The 15731-nt window shown below is 37.3% G+C and overlaps 1 protein-coding gene across 3 annotated transcripts in view; it reads left to right on the top strand.

The window, feature by feature from the left end:
- The window catches only part of LOC126972002 (protein disabled), a 61072-nt gene that overhangs the window by 35066 nt on the left and 10275 nt on the right, over positions 1–15731 (top strand). For 2 of the 3 annotated variants that reach the window (XM_050818525.1, XM_050818526.1), the window contains 6 exons: positions 3633–4208; positions 5070–5273; positions 7310–7467; positions 8400–8493; positions 9391–10273; positions 10879–11019. In XM_050818525.1, the coding sequence (XP_050674482.1) occupies positions 3633–4208; positions 5070–5273; positions 7310–7467; positions 8400–8493; positions 9391–10273; positions 10879–11019 (2056 nt within the window). The remainder of the gene's footprint in view (positions 1–3632; positions 4209–5069; positions 5274–7309; positions 7468–8399; positions 8494–9390; positions 10274–10878; positions 11020–15731) is intronic. The other variant, XM_050818528.1, reaches the window with a different exon arrangement.

Here is a 15731-nt window from a genome sequence, read left to right as displayed (position 1 = left end):
GAAATAATGCCTATTTATTTCCAATCTACTATCAAATTACATTCTTACAGTTATATCTATGATTACATCTATTATAATAAATATTACTTATTGTTAGCATTATTTACATAGATAAGAAAAAAAAAAAATATATATATATATATATAATTTTTGTTTGTATTAATGACTGTTGTTATGTACTGTCTTCATCATTATTGATTGGAATCCCTTCTTGGGTATAGGCCTCCACCAGCTTGTTCCATGCCTCTCTGTCCATTGCTATCTTTTTCCATAAGTGTCCTGCTGTCGCCTGAATGTCTTCTATCCACCTTTTCCTAGGACGTCCTATTCTCCATTTTCCTATTGGCCCTTCCCACATAGTTGCGTTAATATCGCCCATTAATTTTTACAAAGTTAAGTTGGAGAATAATGCGTCCATGGTTCGCTTATGAAAGTTTAAAGACAATTATAAAACAATTTTCACAAACACCTACATTTGACCACATTGCATTAGTCATCAGCTACCTGCGTCCGAGCGGCATCCCTTTATCGATAACGAGTTGTGCGGCATTGTCACATCCCTTTGACGTAATGTTTATGACTCAGTTCGCACGTTTGTAATGGCCCAACTATAGATTAAATAGGGATGAGACATAATATGCTGTTTTTCAGTAAGGTCAGTACCTGATATTCCACGGAGTTAAGTTCTAAGCGTTTGTTATTCCTAAAAAACTCTTACGGCCTTACAAATAAACATGGTATAAATTTACAACTGAGAATAAACCAAGAATATGCAAAATTATTAGAAATAAACATTTTGCTTACGATTGTTTTATTCGGACGTATAACTTTTCCCGCGTTTTATTTACAAGTTTGCCTGACATTCGGAAAACTTGACATAAATCATTGTATTGCCAGTGTTTTGCATATTCTTGGTATATTCTCAGGTATAATTTTAAACCAAGTTTATTTGTAAGGCAGTTAGAGTTAAACAGCGTTATCAGTGTCCGTACACACTTGGATCGAGTGCACTCGTACGAGCTGGACAGTATAGGAGTACACTCGGATACTGGTTCACATATCCGAGTTCAGTAGCGTTTTTCTCCTTACACAGTCAATATGATAACAATTGATTTGTTGCTGAGGTGTAGAAGTGGTAACAAACTGGGTAAATGGCTGAATGCTTAAACTACAAGTATAAAAAAAAATCTGATATACATTTCAAGAGATCAGTAGATGCTAGAGTCAAATTTCTTATAGCTAGCTGTTCGATGGTACCAAGGTCCGGCCGTCTTCCAGCAAATATAAAGTTGTCTTTTTAGTTTTAAGTTGATTGTTGTTTGTGATATGAAAGCCGGTTTTGTTTTGAGTTTTGCCGTTTTGTTGCGAATACAACGCTTCCTCTCGCTTCTGTGTTTCTCAACCTCACCTTAAACACTTGCATGTTCACTCAGTCGCACGCTTCTTAAAGACACTACGTAGTTACCGACGATTGTTCCTGACGAATCATAAGTGAGGAGAGATTCTGTTCTCACAGCCACTACATTGTTGTTCTCTTTGTTTTGCTTGTATCATTCATGAGACACCGATCATAACTTAGATTTATGTTCGACGGTTTGACATCTGAAGTCCGCACGCTAAGCAGGGAGAATTTCGTTCGTTAACCTTTATTACCTTTCTCTGTCACTCCCGCGTAAATATAATGCGTCTTGCTCGCTTTAAATCCGCGAGGACGGCGGCCATTGAATCTGTGCCAGTGTTGTTATGGATATATAATTTCGGATCTGGATATGAATATTGGTAAAATATAATATCGGTTTCGGTTACGGTTATGGATATCAAATTATTTCGGGTTATCCGATAGTTTCGGTTACGGATATTAATTTTTTGAGGAACTGTAAAATGAAATACAAATAAGCTTATATTCGACTTTAATTTTAGACTCTAAAGTTACGACTAAACAGGCGCGCGGTAGTCTGCCAGCCGGGCAAAAACAAAAACTTGTCACGTAGTGTCATATTTACTATAAAGTATAAGTGTAGTATTTAGTTAGATCCGCTCTATCCGAAACTATCCAAAACTTTTATTTCGGATTCGGTTACGGTTACGGATATTTTTTTATTTCGGATATCCGATAGTTTCGGTTACGGATATGGATATCCATAACAGCACTGATCTGTGCGTTAGTAAGTCTTTTATGGGGCGATGTATATGCTTTTACAACAAGATCCCCGAAAATGTTCAATACAAAAGTATTACGTTATTCATAAGAACTGTTAAAAAACGTTTGTGTGGTAAATATTACTATAACATAAATGACTTTTTTAATGATACCACCCTCATGCTTATAAATAATAAGTTTAATTGTACAATATTACTTCGTAAACATTATTTTGATGAAAAAAAAAGCCCGCTGAGTTTGTTGCGCCCATTCTTCTCAGATCTGAGGCATTCTTTTTGGAATGGGTGGTAGTTTTTGACTTTCAATAAGTGGCTATTTTGAATTGTGGCAATAGGGAGGCTATTTTGAATAAAAATAATAGAATTTGTGCGAGCGAGACGCATAATATTTACGCGGGAGTGACAGGGACAGGTAGTTAGAGGTTAACGTACGAAATTCTTTCAGCTTAGCGCCCGGACTTTGATAAAGTTTAATAATTAAGTTTCTTGATGTTGACATCATTTAAATTATTAAATTGACACTAGCTGACCCAGCAAACGTTGTATTGCCGATATTAAAATCGCGATACAAAAGTAACTGTTGATCGTAGATAGGTGAAAATTTGAAGTTGTATGTATTTTTTAATGCTGACTCATAATGAAACAAATTAAAAATAAATTGCCGTGGACCACCCTTAACATTTAGGGAGATGAAAAATAGATATTGTCCGATTCTCAGCCTACCCAATAAAATTTTATGAGAATCGGTCAAGCCGTTTCGAAGGAGTTTAACTACAAACACCGCGACATGAGAATTTTATATATTAGATAATTGGACACTCTGAAGCAGTTCTTGTGATATATTGCTAGAAAAATATAATTTATATGGTAGCAAAGAGAATCATTATTTAGAACCTATTTAGTGTCAGAGTATATTAATTAAAATTATAATAAATATAATTAGAGCGGATTCAAAATCTCGAAAAAGTTGGTATATATATGTTTTTATTTTGCATATCGGTCCTTATCTCGGTTCCAAAATGTAACAAAACAAAAATTGGTTCTTATTAATAAAAATATGCTATTCACACTTTAAACTGTATATATTCGATTATGAACATCCTTGTAAACATACAAGGCAGTAAAAAGTTTATTTTTAGTAAAATTATTTTTTCATTAATGAATGAATGAGACTGAGCTGTCATGCTCGGCTATGTAACGCTCTTTCGGGCAAACTCGAGTCGACTGAGGGAGCCCTATAAATAAAGTGTAAATTACTTTATGAATGTAGAACGAATAAATAGTTGTTAGTCGTAATATGAACCTCGCCTTGAAGAAGGTGATTCTGTCGTGTGGTCCTTAGGTACCTATTCACCGTTTTTTTAGTGCATATTGTTACGTATTATGTTCGGTTCAGGAGCGGTCGTCGAGTTGTGTGTTGTGTTGATGGTTGGAGACTAACGTCAGCAATAGAATCGTGATGGGTGTTTCAGGTGGGTTCGCAGAATGCGACGAGCGCCGTCAGCGCCATCTACGACGTATTCACAGAACTAGATCCCCTCGGCACCGGCCGGAGTAAACCTTACGTTGACAAAAAACTATTCTTTCAGGAGCTCAAAAACCCACCCAAGAAAGTACTCAAAGATCTCGTTCCGAACCCCGTCACTGAGCCACCCGGCCCGACCGAGAGTGTCGACAGTTACGGTCCCACCACTACTATGACGTCACTGACCCGACACTCCGGCGGGTCGGTCTCGATCGCTAAATCTAGTCAGAGCACCGCGCCCTTCGCGGGCTTTTTCACGTCCGATCCGTTCGCGGAAACAGACCCCTTCGACAATACCGATCCCTTCTCGGACACCTTCAAGGACGACCCGTTTACGAGCATGCAGGAGTATCCGAAATCCAGTTTCTTGAGGAGCGACGATCTCAAAGCCAGGATTCAAGAGAAGTCTACGACTGACCTTCAGGAATTGAAGCTTGACAGTGGGAAGAATGTGTTCAATGGGCCGCTGCAAGTGTCACTACCGCCGGAGCCAGTGCCCAAGTCGCCGAGGCTACAAAGACAGGTGAGAATAGTAAACATGGATAAATAAATCGTAGATCACTAGCGGCCGTTCCCAATATTCAGTCTATCTCCGGTTGTGGCCTACTTGAGATAAAAATCGTAACTATCGTTGACTTTTCTGTCTCAATAAACTTACCGACGGTAACTCACCTTATCCGTACACGCTGTCTGTCAATGGGACAACGTATAACTCACAAACATCAGGACACTGGATTTCTATATCTATCTATTTTGCCATATAATTTTTTTTAGAGTCAGATCGTTTCTTGGACATTGCAACATTGCTTTATTTTTCTAAAATAAACGTAAGTTACTCCTTGTTACATTACCTACCTGCAAATAAAAGTCCCGTCAAAATCGGTCCAGTCATTTCAGACATTAGCCGGAACAAACAGACAGACAAAATTTGTAAAAAATGTTATTTTGGTGTAAGTACCGTATAATATAATATATTCATATACATGTGGTAAAAAACGGTTATTTTAATATTACAAACAGACACCACAAGTCCACCTTCGCACGACACGCCACAAGTTAGGATATCATCCCCACCATCTGGATGTGTGGCGGCCCTCCACAGTGCGGTTTTCAAGGAGCTTTCTTCTTCGTGCTACGCAGCTTCCTTGTGCGGTGTTTCCGGGACGATACGACATGGGTACCTTCTAAAAAAGCGCGTACACCTTCCTTAAAGGCCGGCAACGCTCTTGTGATTCCTCTGGTGGTGCAAGAGAATGTGGGCGGCGGTGATCACTTAACACCAGGTGACCCGAACGCTCGTTTGTCCTCCTATTCCATAAAAAAAGACACCAGTTTTATTTATATGTATAGATATGAACATCAATATTTGTTATTTTATTCACAGTTGACGGACACGAACACAATCCGACAACGACCGCTGCCCATCAGCAAGCTTCAGCCAGACAACGCGTCCCCGCCGCCCCCTCTGCCTCCCAAGAAGGTGGGGGACATGGGGCTGCCCCCACCGCGGCCCCCGCATGACACGGACACCGAGGACCCAGAGATGGGGCCGCCTCTGCCGAAACCAGTGCGAAAGAAAGAGCCATTGGTGGGTATAGGCTATCAGTTCGAGCGTGTTTCGGGCCTATTACATTTTTAGTAGACTTAACTGCTCATGCTCGTGAACGGGTGCTACTCGTGGTGGTTGGATGATCTTGTTACCGGGAGGTCTGCTTGATGTGTTTTTTATTATTATTATTATTTCCTTTAAAGTTATTATATATTTTATTTTATGAAATGCTCACATAATGCCTCTATTTATTTACGGTATGTGTGGATTGATGCATCTACTATACTCAATAACTCTTGTGTTTATAAGTATTGATTTACTTTTATTTTTCTTTTTTTGACTTACTCGTGTAAGCCTTTCAGTTATTCACATGTCAGTTTTGTTGCGTCGCTTTGCATATATTGTAATTGAAATGATTTGTAAAACAATTAAAATGTCTTGACTTAAAAGAGTGGCAATGAGTCTCTTGCTACTTCTTCTCAATTAGCTCAACCCTTTACGAAGTAGCGGTAAGTACAATAAGAAACATTATTTTTTTGACATTCATAAGTGTCATTTCCGTGACCTACATGAATAAAGTGTTTTTGAATTTGAATTTGAACTGTGTGCAGTGTTTGACTGCGACAGTAAAAGGCAGGCAGGTTTATTTCTTCAAAATTGATTCTTTTAGAATTATTTTGATGTCATTTCTAATATACTAGATACTACTGTCGCTTCTGAAACAAATGGCACCCTTAGAGAAAAAAGCGCATGAAACTCTCGGCATTCTTTTTTTGCGCTCTTTTTAATAAAATAATACAATATTGTACTGTCATTGCTATTGCTATAAAATAATCATAATCTAGTCCCAGGCTGTCCGATCACATAGATATTCAACTGCGGAGTAGTAGGACTTACGACAAATTTATTTATAGATAATGCCTGAAAAGTGGCTGAGACTTTATTATAATAGTGTATACATTTACCCTTAAAGCTATTATGTATCTTATGAAGCCTACTAGAATTAGTTACAAGCAATCCCTTTTTTCTGGTATGATAATAATGAAAATCACTATTGAGAGCAAAAAGGTGACGATTTTTGTGAACGTATATTAAATTTTCATAAATGCACTGACGATGAACAGTCATAATATTTAGTCATAGTACTGGCTCCAATCGCATTGCATTTTGACGTCATCTGCAGAGCTTAGACGAAATATTACATGTGACCTTAATAACACGGGTACCCCTCACTTATCCAACCTGATGAATGAATAGTTGCGAAACTGAAGTCACAGTGGGCAGGGCCCTGATCTTACCTATGATTCTTAACTTAAGGCGACACTAAATGCCAGCGACCTTGAGCGATATGAGTTCACGGCTGCCAGTCCGCCATCTATGTAACAAAGCCAATATTTTCAAAATTCTTGCGTGGAAAACAATTTATATGCTTACAATCCTCGTTATTCACTACTAATCTGAATATATTAACCTACATAAAAAAGTACAAGCTATAAGAATAACTTTTCTGAGAGAAGTACCAAAAAAATTCGTCACGCCTTGCAAAAATCTAGTTTAATTTTAAAGAAAGTGGTAGTTAAAAAAGGCTCGGCAGTGTTAACTATAACCAACAGCAAGCATTAGCAACCTACAAATAAGACTTAAGGATATGTGTAACAGGATTAAGTAGTGTTCATAGCTCGAAATGCTATACTTTCACTACAAAACTTGTCTAAAAACACCAAATGTTTGCGTGTTTTCTGCTTACTCTTCGCCTTAACCTATGATCTAACCTGAAAAATAGTACAAAACGCCAAGTACTAGGACGAACACTGCAAATAGCTAGGAGCTGTTTTATTGCTGTAGAATGTATAAATTTATAGTACTGTTCTATAACTGTATTGTGACCTTAATTAGTTAAACTGACACTTCTAACACATATTATCTACCGTACAGTTTGCAAATTCACGACTGCCTGCTGACGTCAAGCAGACGTTAATGTTAAGTTTCTGTCTGTTTGTAACGTGCGGGATTATTCAGTGTCGTGAGGTTCCCGCCATGTGTGAACGCAGGCTGATAGTCTATCCCTCGTGCAGTTGGACCGGAGTATAAAGCCACGCATGTCGTCCATCACCACCACAAGCAGCGAGGAGGAGTACCTGGCGCCCGCTCCGCCGCCGCTGCCCGCTGCCAGGCGCTTCGACATCACGCTCTCCCAGCTCCTGACTCTCACTACAGACCAGCTCGCCTCCAGGTACACACATACAAACACAAAAACACTAGGCCGATATAAGTTTGCGCTATAATCAAGTAAACCCCATTTGTAGTAATCACCCTTCCATAATTGGCAAGTGCCTCCGCGCCGCGGTATGCAATAGATCGACGCGAGATTGGCGCGGACTTACTAGGATTGTAAACGCTCCAACCAACCCTACATTATTTGTGTTGATCATGTGGCTAAGCTAAGCAAATGGGCATTTATTTTACTGGTTTTCTTTTGTTTATTCAAAATTTACATAATAAATTGAAGAATTGTTCGGTTTAAGTTTTAGAAAAGTACTAATTCTATTCAATTCTTTAAAAAAATAATATTTTTATCGCTTAAAATTCGGAGATTTATGACTCCAAAGTTTATATTTGGGAAGCAACTTCCAAAATTTTTATTGGATGTTTCAAATTATATATAAATATTCTATTCGGTTTTAAATTATCATTAAATCCTTCTTTGTGGACTGTATTTTTTGCGTCGGAATATTTTCATTGCGTTATATTGTAATCGACTCCCTAAGAAACCAATTTTTGTTGATATTGAGGTATGACCGCTCCTTAATAGATTGCTTATAATTAGGATGATATGAGTGAATGTATAAGAAAGCTATTGAAACAAGCTATAAGACTACGCAAAATAAACTATCTTATAAACAAAATGAGTGTTGGAACTTAGTCAAGGCATAGTGTGCCGTACGGCACTTTCGATATTGGTGTATATAAAAGATCTAGTGCCAAAGGGCACATTCCGATTTTGGAAGGTTTTTCGTGCGATCCTTCTCTCTAAATGGCCGCCATTTTAACAGCATTTAATCCAAGCGAAATGAATGAAAATGTAGTACATTCTTTTTCTCATAATATAAGTATTCGTAATGAACCTATTTTTATAATTTAAAACTCGTATTGGTGTTGTGTCAGGTTGCGCGTACCAACAAGCACTCTGTCATCTATGACGTTACCACAGCTCACGGAGTACCTCAGGTCGTACCTGTCTGCCGACGTCGAGAGATCAGTGAGTATCTATAACACACACAAAAACATCATACAAGAACATAGGCGAACGTACCTCTGTCTCCCTTTTCTTTCACTCAATTTTAGTGAACCATACTTACACACTCTATTTGGTTCGCCAACTTTCTTTCATTATCAGGATCCGTCATAACAATAAAGTAATAAATAGATTCAGAAGGGGCAATAATACCGTTCAATAGGAGCGTGAAAGATTGCACGCGTCGGCTTCAGTTTATTAACCTCCCAGTGCCTCATATAAATAATATTACTTCAACACGAGGGTGACTAATTAGTATCAAAATACATATAGTACATATAGTGATCTTCCGTTAGTCATTCAACCAATTTGTTTGTGAGCACATTTTTTACATCATTCGGTCAATCAACATATCAACTATATATAACTACTAAATATAACTAAATTAACATATCAGCTTTAGTAACTCATTGTTGAAAGAGCCAAGCTACGATAGGATCTATGCATATGATTTAAATAAGAGTCAAATATTTTTAATGAACTTAAGTACTTCAAAATTATGCCTACATCAATCAATTTGATAATAAATTGCAAATCCTGGGAAATTCATATATTTGAAAAGCGACGTTGGTTAGTGCGAATGTGACGCATAAGTATGACTTCCACCTAATTTGTTCCTCCAATACAATTATATTACGTGATAGAACATAACAAATACGCGTGAAAAAATGGCAGACGCTTATAGTCCACATAGATTGATATTTCTTTTAGGCATTAAAGATTGTTTTATTATAATTTAGCAATATGAACTATTGAAAAATAATAATGTTTATATAATATGGTTATATCTAATTGCAATTTGTCTTTCCAAGAACATTGTGTTCCAACTGCGACCTGCATTCATCTCAATTAAATTTTCAGCACATACACGTCGAACCGAAAGTACAGAAAAACCTAGAGAAATACTCGTCACTCTCGGTAAATTCAGTGAGAGAAAATACGGATAAAGTTGAAAAACCGGCGCCCCAAACAGCCGAAGTCAAGTCACAGTTCGAAGATAATTTTGCACCTTCGGATTCCGCCGAAACTTTTGTTGCCAATTTCGACGATTTCGACAAGAAGGTAAACTCCACATACGATAAATACGCCGCATTTAGAGAAATACAGGAACAGGAATTGAAAGCTAAATCTATTTTAGATCCAACAGAAACTGAACCTGCAGAAGTTATTACAGATGAGTTGATTAAGACTGATGAGAAATACGCGAAAGAGAGTGACAAAAGTCCTTTGAAATCGTTAGATGAACTTACTTTAGATACCTTTAACATGTTCAGAAACTCCACGAGTCCGAAGCCAGTTGAAGAGAAAATCGAAGACATAAAGACTGTTATGAAAAATTTGCAAATAGAGAAGTCTAGACGAAGTGTGTCGCCTAAGGATAATGGATTAGAAAAACACGACGAAACTGACAGATATGCAGCTCTGAGGGAAATAACAATAACAGAACCACAAGATGAATTTGAATCATTACCAGAAGTGCCGAAGGAGAGAAAGAAATCTGACGAGAAATCCGACGGATTTGACAATTCGGATTTCTTCGATTGTATAGACAGTAGTCTGACGTTCACGCATGTAGAGGACGCGTTCAGAAAGAGCCCGTTGGTGAAAGAGAGGGAAGAAAAGAAAATGGAGGTGAAAAAAGAAACAGTGGTTGAGGTTATACCAGCTAGCTTACAGCCGCCGGCGAGGTTATCAGCGGGTTCTATCAGTGATGTTGCCAGTGGGTCTTCACCTGATGCTAAAGGTACACCTAATACCTAAACATTCACATATATGCTTGGTTGTCCCCAGACCTAATTATAGATTTAGTAATTATAGGCCCTTTGATGTAATGAATACCAGGACCAATTTGGGTCAAAACGGCTTGCTGTCCAGGATGTGTCGCAGACACAACAACTGTCTACTCACACACACTTCTAATATTATTTTTTCTGATTCGTCAACTAAATTTAAAAGTAATTTGTATTTAAAATGTTCGTAATAAATATCAGTCTTTCATATTTTTATTAATATTTAATCCGTATCCATACCGAGCTATATTGTCTTAACGCAAGCTGTGTTTGCCTGTAATTGGATCTGCATTTCTATTTATAATACAAATGTGAATTCTGGTCGTAACTAAGATGTAAACCTGTTGGCAAACTTTAAAAAAAAAATATATAAATACATACATGTTTAAGTATCAGGGTGGCAAGCGCAATACAAAGTTATCTTCAGGTAAATGGTTGTTGAATCGTAAAAGAAATGAATAATGATAACCATAGCTAAAACAATACAATACAATACTGTGTTGAATAATGAAGCGTATGCCCCTAGGGTTATTATACGCTTGTAAATTGACGTTTGCAGATCGTTGCGGTGCAGTGGCGGGTGGAGGAAGCGTCACGGCCGGGGGGCTGCGTCGTCTCAACTGGACCGAGGGCTGGTCCTCCGACTCGCGGGACTCCGAGCCCAGGAGTAGGAGACGAAGGCCGCCCAGAGGACATACAGGTGAGTGTACTTTTAACTGCCTATATACAAATAAAAACGGCTATCGCAAGCCTGTAAAAGCTCTCTCTTATCTTTTACACTGCCTTTATAATTTTACACAAACTACTAGATGTGATAACATGAGACACAAACCACTAGGTGGAATAACATGAGACACAAACTACTAGATGTGATAACATGAGACACAAACTACTAGATAGAATAACATGAGACACAAACTACTAGATAGAATAACATGAGACACAAACCACTAGGTGGAATAACATGAGACACAAACTACTAGATGGAATAACATGAGACACAAACTACTAGATAGAATAACGTGAGACACAAACCACTAGGTGGAATAACATGAGACACAAACTACTAGATGTGATAACATGAGACACAAACTACTAGATGTGATAACATGAGACACAAACTACTAGATGGAATAACATGAGACACAAACTACTAGATAGAATAACATGAGACACAAACTACTAGGTGTGATAACATGAGTCACAAACTACTAGATGTGATAACATGAGACACAAACTACTAGATAGAATAACATGAGACACAAACCACTAGGTGGAATAACATGAGACACAAACTACTAGATGTGATAACATGAGACACAAACTACTAGATGGAATAACATGAGACACAAACTACTAGATAGAATAACATGAGACACAAACTACTAGGTGGAATAACATGAGACACAAACTACTAGATAGAATAACATGAGACACAAACCACTAGGTGGAATAACATGAGACACAAACTACTAGATGTGATAACATGAGACACAAACTACTAGATGGAATAACATGAGACACAAACTACTAGATAGAATAACATGAGACACAAACTACTAGGTGTGATAACATGAGTCACAAACTACTAGATGTGATAACATGAGACACAAACTACTAGATAGAATAACATGAGACACAAACCACTAGGTGGAATAACATGAGACACAAACTACTAGATGGAATAACATGAGACACAAACCACTAGGTGGAATAACATGAGACACAAACTACTAGATGGAATAACATGAGACACAAACTACTAGATAGAATAACATGAGACACAAACTACTAGGTGTGATAACATGAGTCACAAACTACTAGATGTGATAACATGAGACACAAACTACTAGATAGAATAACATGAGACACAAACCACTAGGTGGAATAACATGAGACACAAACTACTAGATGTGATAACATGAGACACAAACTACTAGATGGAATAACATGAGACACAAACTACTAGATAGAATAACATGAGACACAAACCACTAGGTGGAATAACATGAGACACAAACTACTAGATGTGATAACATGAGACACAAACTACTAGATGGAATAACATGAGACACAAACTACTAGATAGAATAACATGAGACACAAACTACTAGGTGTGATAACATGAGTCACAAACTACTAGATGTGATAACATGAGACACAAACTACTAGATAGAATAACATGAGACACAAACCACTAGGTGGAATAACATGAGACACAAACTACTAGATGGAATAACATGAGACACAAACCACTAGGTGGAATAACATGAGACACAAACTACTAGATGGAATAACATGAGACACAAACTACTAGATAGAATAACATGAGACACAAACCACTAGGTGGAATAACATGAGACACAAACTACTAGATGTGATAACATGAGACACAAACTACTAGATGGAATAACATGAGACACAAACTACTAGATAGAATAACATGAGACACAAACTACTAGGTGTGATAACATGAGTCACAAACTACTAGATGGAATAACATGAGACACAAACTACTAGATAGAATAACATGAGACACAAACTACTAGGTGTGATAACATGAGTCACAAACTACTAGATACAATAACATGAGACACAAACTACTAGATGTGATAACATGAGACACAAACTACTAGGTGTGATAACATGAGTCACAAACTACTAGATGTGATAACATGAGACACAAACTACTAGATGGAATAACATGAGACACAAACTACTAGATGTGATAACATGAGACACAAACTACTAGATGTGATAACATGAGACACAAACTACTAGGTGTGATAACATGAGTCACAAACTACTAGATGGAATAACATGAGATACAAACTACTAGATGGAATAACATGAGACACAAACTACTAGGTGTGATAACATGAGTCACAAACTACTAGATGGAATAACATGAGACACAAACTTCTAGATGTGATAACATGAGACACAAACTACTAGATGTGATAACATGAAACACCAACCACTAGGTGGAATAACATGAGTCACAAACTACTAGATGGAATAACATGAGACACAAACTTCTAGATGTGATAACATGTGACACAAACTACTAGATGTGATAACATGAGACACAAACTACTAGATATGATAACATGAGACACAAACTACTAGATGTGATAACATGAGACACCAACCACTAGGTGTGATAACATGAGTCACAAACTACTAGATGGAATAACATGAGACATAAACTACTAGATGTGATAACATGAGACACAAACTACTAGGTGTGATAACATGAGTCACAAACTACTAGATGTGATAACATGAGACACAAACTACTAGGTGTGATAACATGACTCACAAACTACTAGATGGAATAACATGAGACACAAACTACTAGATGTGATAACATGAGACACCAACTACTAGATGTGATAACATGAGACACAAACTACTAGGTGTGATAACATGAGTCACAAACTACTAGATGGAATAACATGAGACACCAACCACTAGGTGGAATAACATTAGCCACAAACTACTAGATGGAATAACATGAGACACAAACTACTAGATGTGATAACATGAGACACAAACTACTAGTTGTGATAACATGAGACACAAACTACTAGGTGTGATAACATGAGACACAAACTACTAGGTGTGATAACATGAGACACAAACTACTAGGTGTGATAACATGAGTCACAAACTACTAGATGGAATAACATGAGACACAAACTACTAGATGGAATAACATGAGACACAAACTACTAGGTGTGATAACATGAGTCACAAACTACTAGATGGAATAACATGAGACACAAACTTCTAGATGTGATAACATGAGACACAAACTACTAGATGTGATAACATGAAACACCAACCACTAGGTGGAATAACATGAGTCACAAACTACTAGATGGAATAACATGAGACACAAACTTCTAGATGTGATAACATGTGACACAAGCTACTAGATGGAATAACATGAGACACAAACTACTAGATGTGATAACATGAGACACAAACTACTAGATGTGATAACATGAGACACAAACTACTAGATGTGATAACATGAGACACAAGCTACTAGATGGAATAACATGAGTCACAAACTATTAGATGTGATAACATGAGACACAAACTACTAGATGTGATAACATGAGACACAAACTACTAGGTGTGATAACATGAGTCACAAACTACTAGATGGAATAACATGAGACACCAACCACTAGGTGGAATAACATTAGTCACAAACTACTAGATGGAATAACATGAGACACAAACTACTAGATGTGATAACATGAGACACAAACTACTAGATGTGATAACATGAGACACAAACTACTAGGTGTGATAACATGAGTCACAAACTACTAGATGGAATAACATGAGACACCAACCACTAGGTGGAATAACATGAGACACAAACTACTAGATGGAATAACATGAGACACAAACTACTAGATGGAATAACATGAGACACAAACTACTAGATGTGATAACATGAGACACAAACTACTAGATGTAATAACATGAGACACAAACTACTAGATGTGATAACATGAGACACAAGCTACTAGATGGAATAACATGAGTCACAAACTACTAGATGTGATAACATGAGACACACACTACTAGATGTGATAACATGAGACACAAACTACTAGATGTGATAACATGAGACACAAACTACTAGATGTGATAACATGAGACACAAACTACTAGATGTGATAACATGAGACACAAACTACTAGGTGTGATAACATGAGTCACAAACTACTAGATGGAATAACATGAGACACCAACCACTAGATGGAATAACATGAGTCACAAACTACTAGATGTGATAACATGAGACACAAACTACTAGGTGTGATAACATGAGTCACAAACTACTAGATGGAATAACATGAGACACCAACCACTAGATGGAATAACATGAGTCACAAACTACTAGATGTGATAACATGAGACACAAACTACTAGATGGAATAACATGAGACACAAACTACTAGATAGAATAACATGAGACACAAACTACTATGTGGAATAACATGAGAGACAAACTACTAGATAGAATAACATGAGACACAAACCACTAGGTGGAATAACATGAGACACAAACTACTAGATGTGATAACATGAGACACAAACTACTAGATGGAATAACATGAGACACAAACTACTAGATAGAATAACATGAGACACAAACTACTAGGTGTGATACATGAGTCACAAACTACTAGATGTGATAACATGAGACACAAACTAGTAGATAGAATAACATGAGACACAAACCACTAGGTGGAATAACATGAGACACAAACTACTAGATGTGATAACATGAGTCACAAACTACTAGATGGAATAACATGAGACACCAACCACTAGGTGGAATAACATGAGTCACAAACTACTAGATGTGATAACATGAGACACAAA

The sequence above is a fragment of the Leptidea sinapis genome, chromosome 25 (assembly GCF_905404315.1).
Source record: "Leptidea sinapis chromosome 25, ilLepSina1.1, whole genome shotgun sequence".
In the NCBI taxonomy this organism is placed as follows: Eukaryota; Metazoa; Arthropoda; class Insecta; order Lepidoptera; family Pieridae; genus Leptidea; species Leptidea sinapis.
The sequence above is the reverse complement of the archived record's forward strand: the minus strand, read 5'-3'. Positions and strand labels throughout refer to the sequence as shown.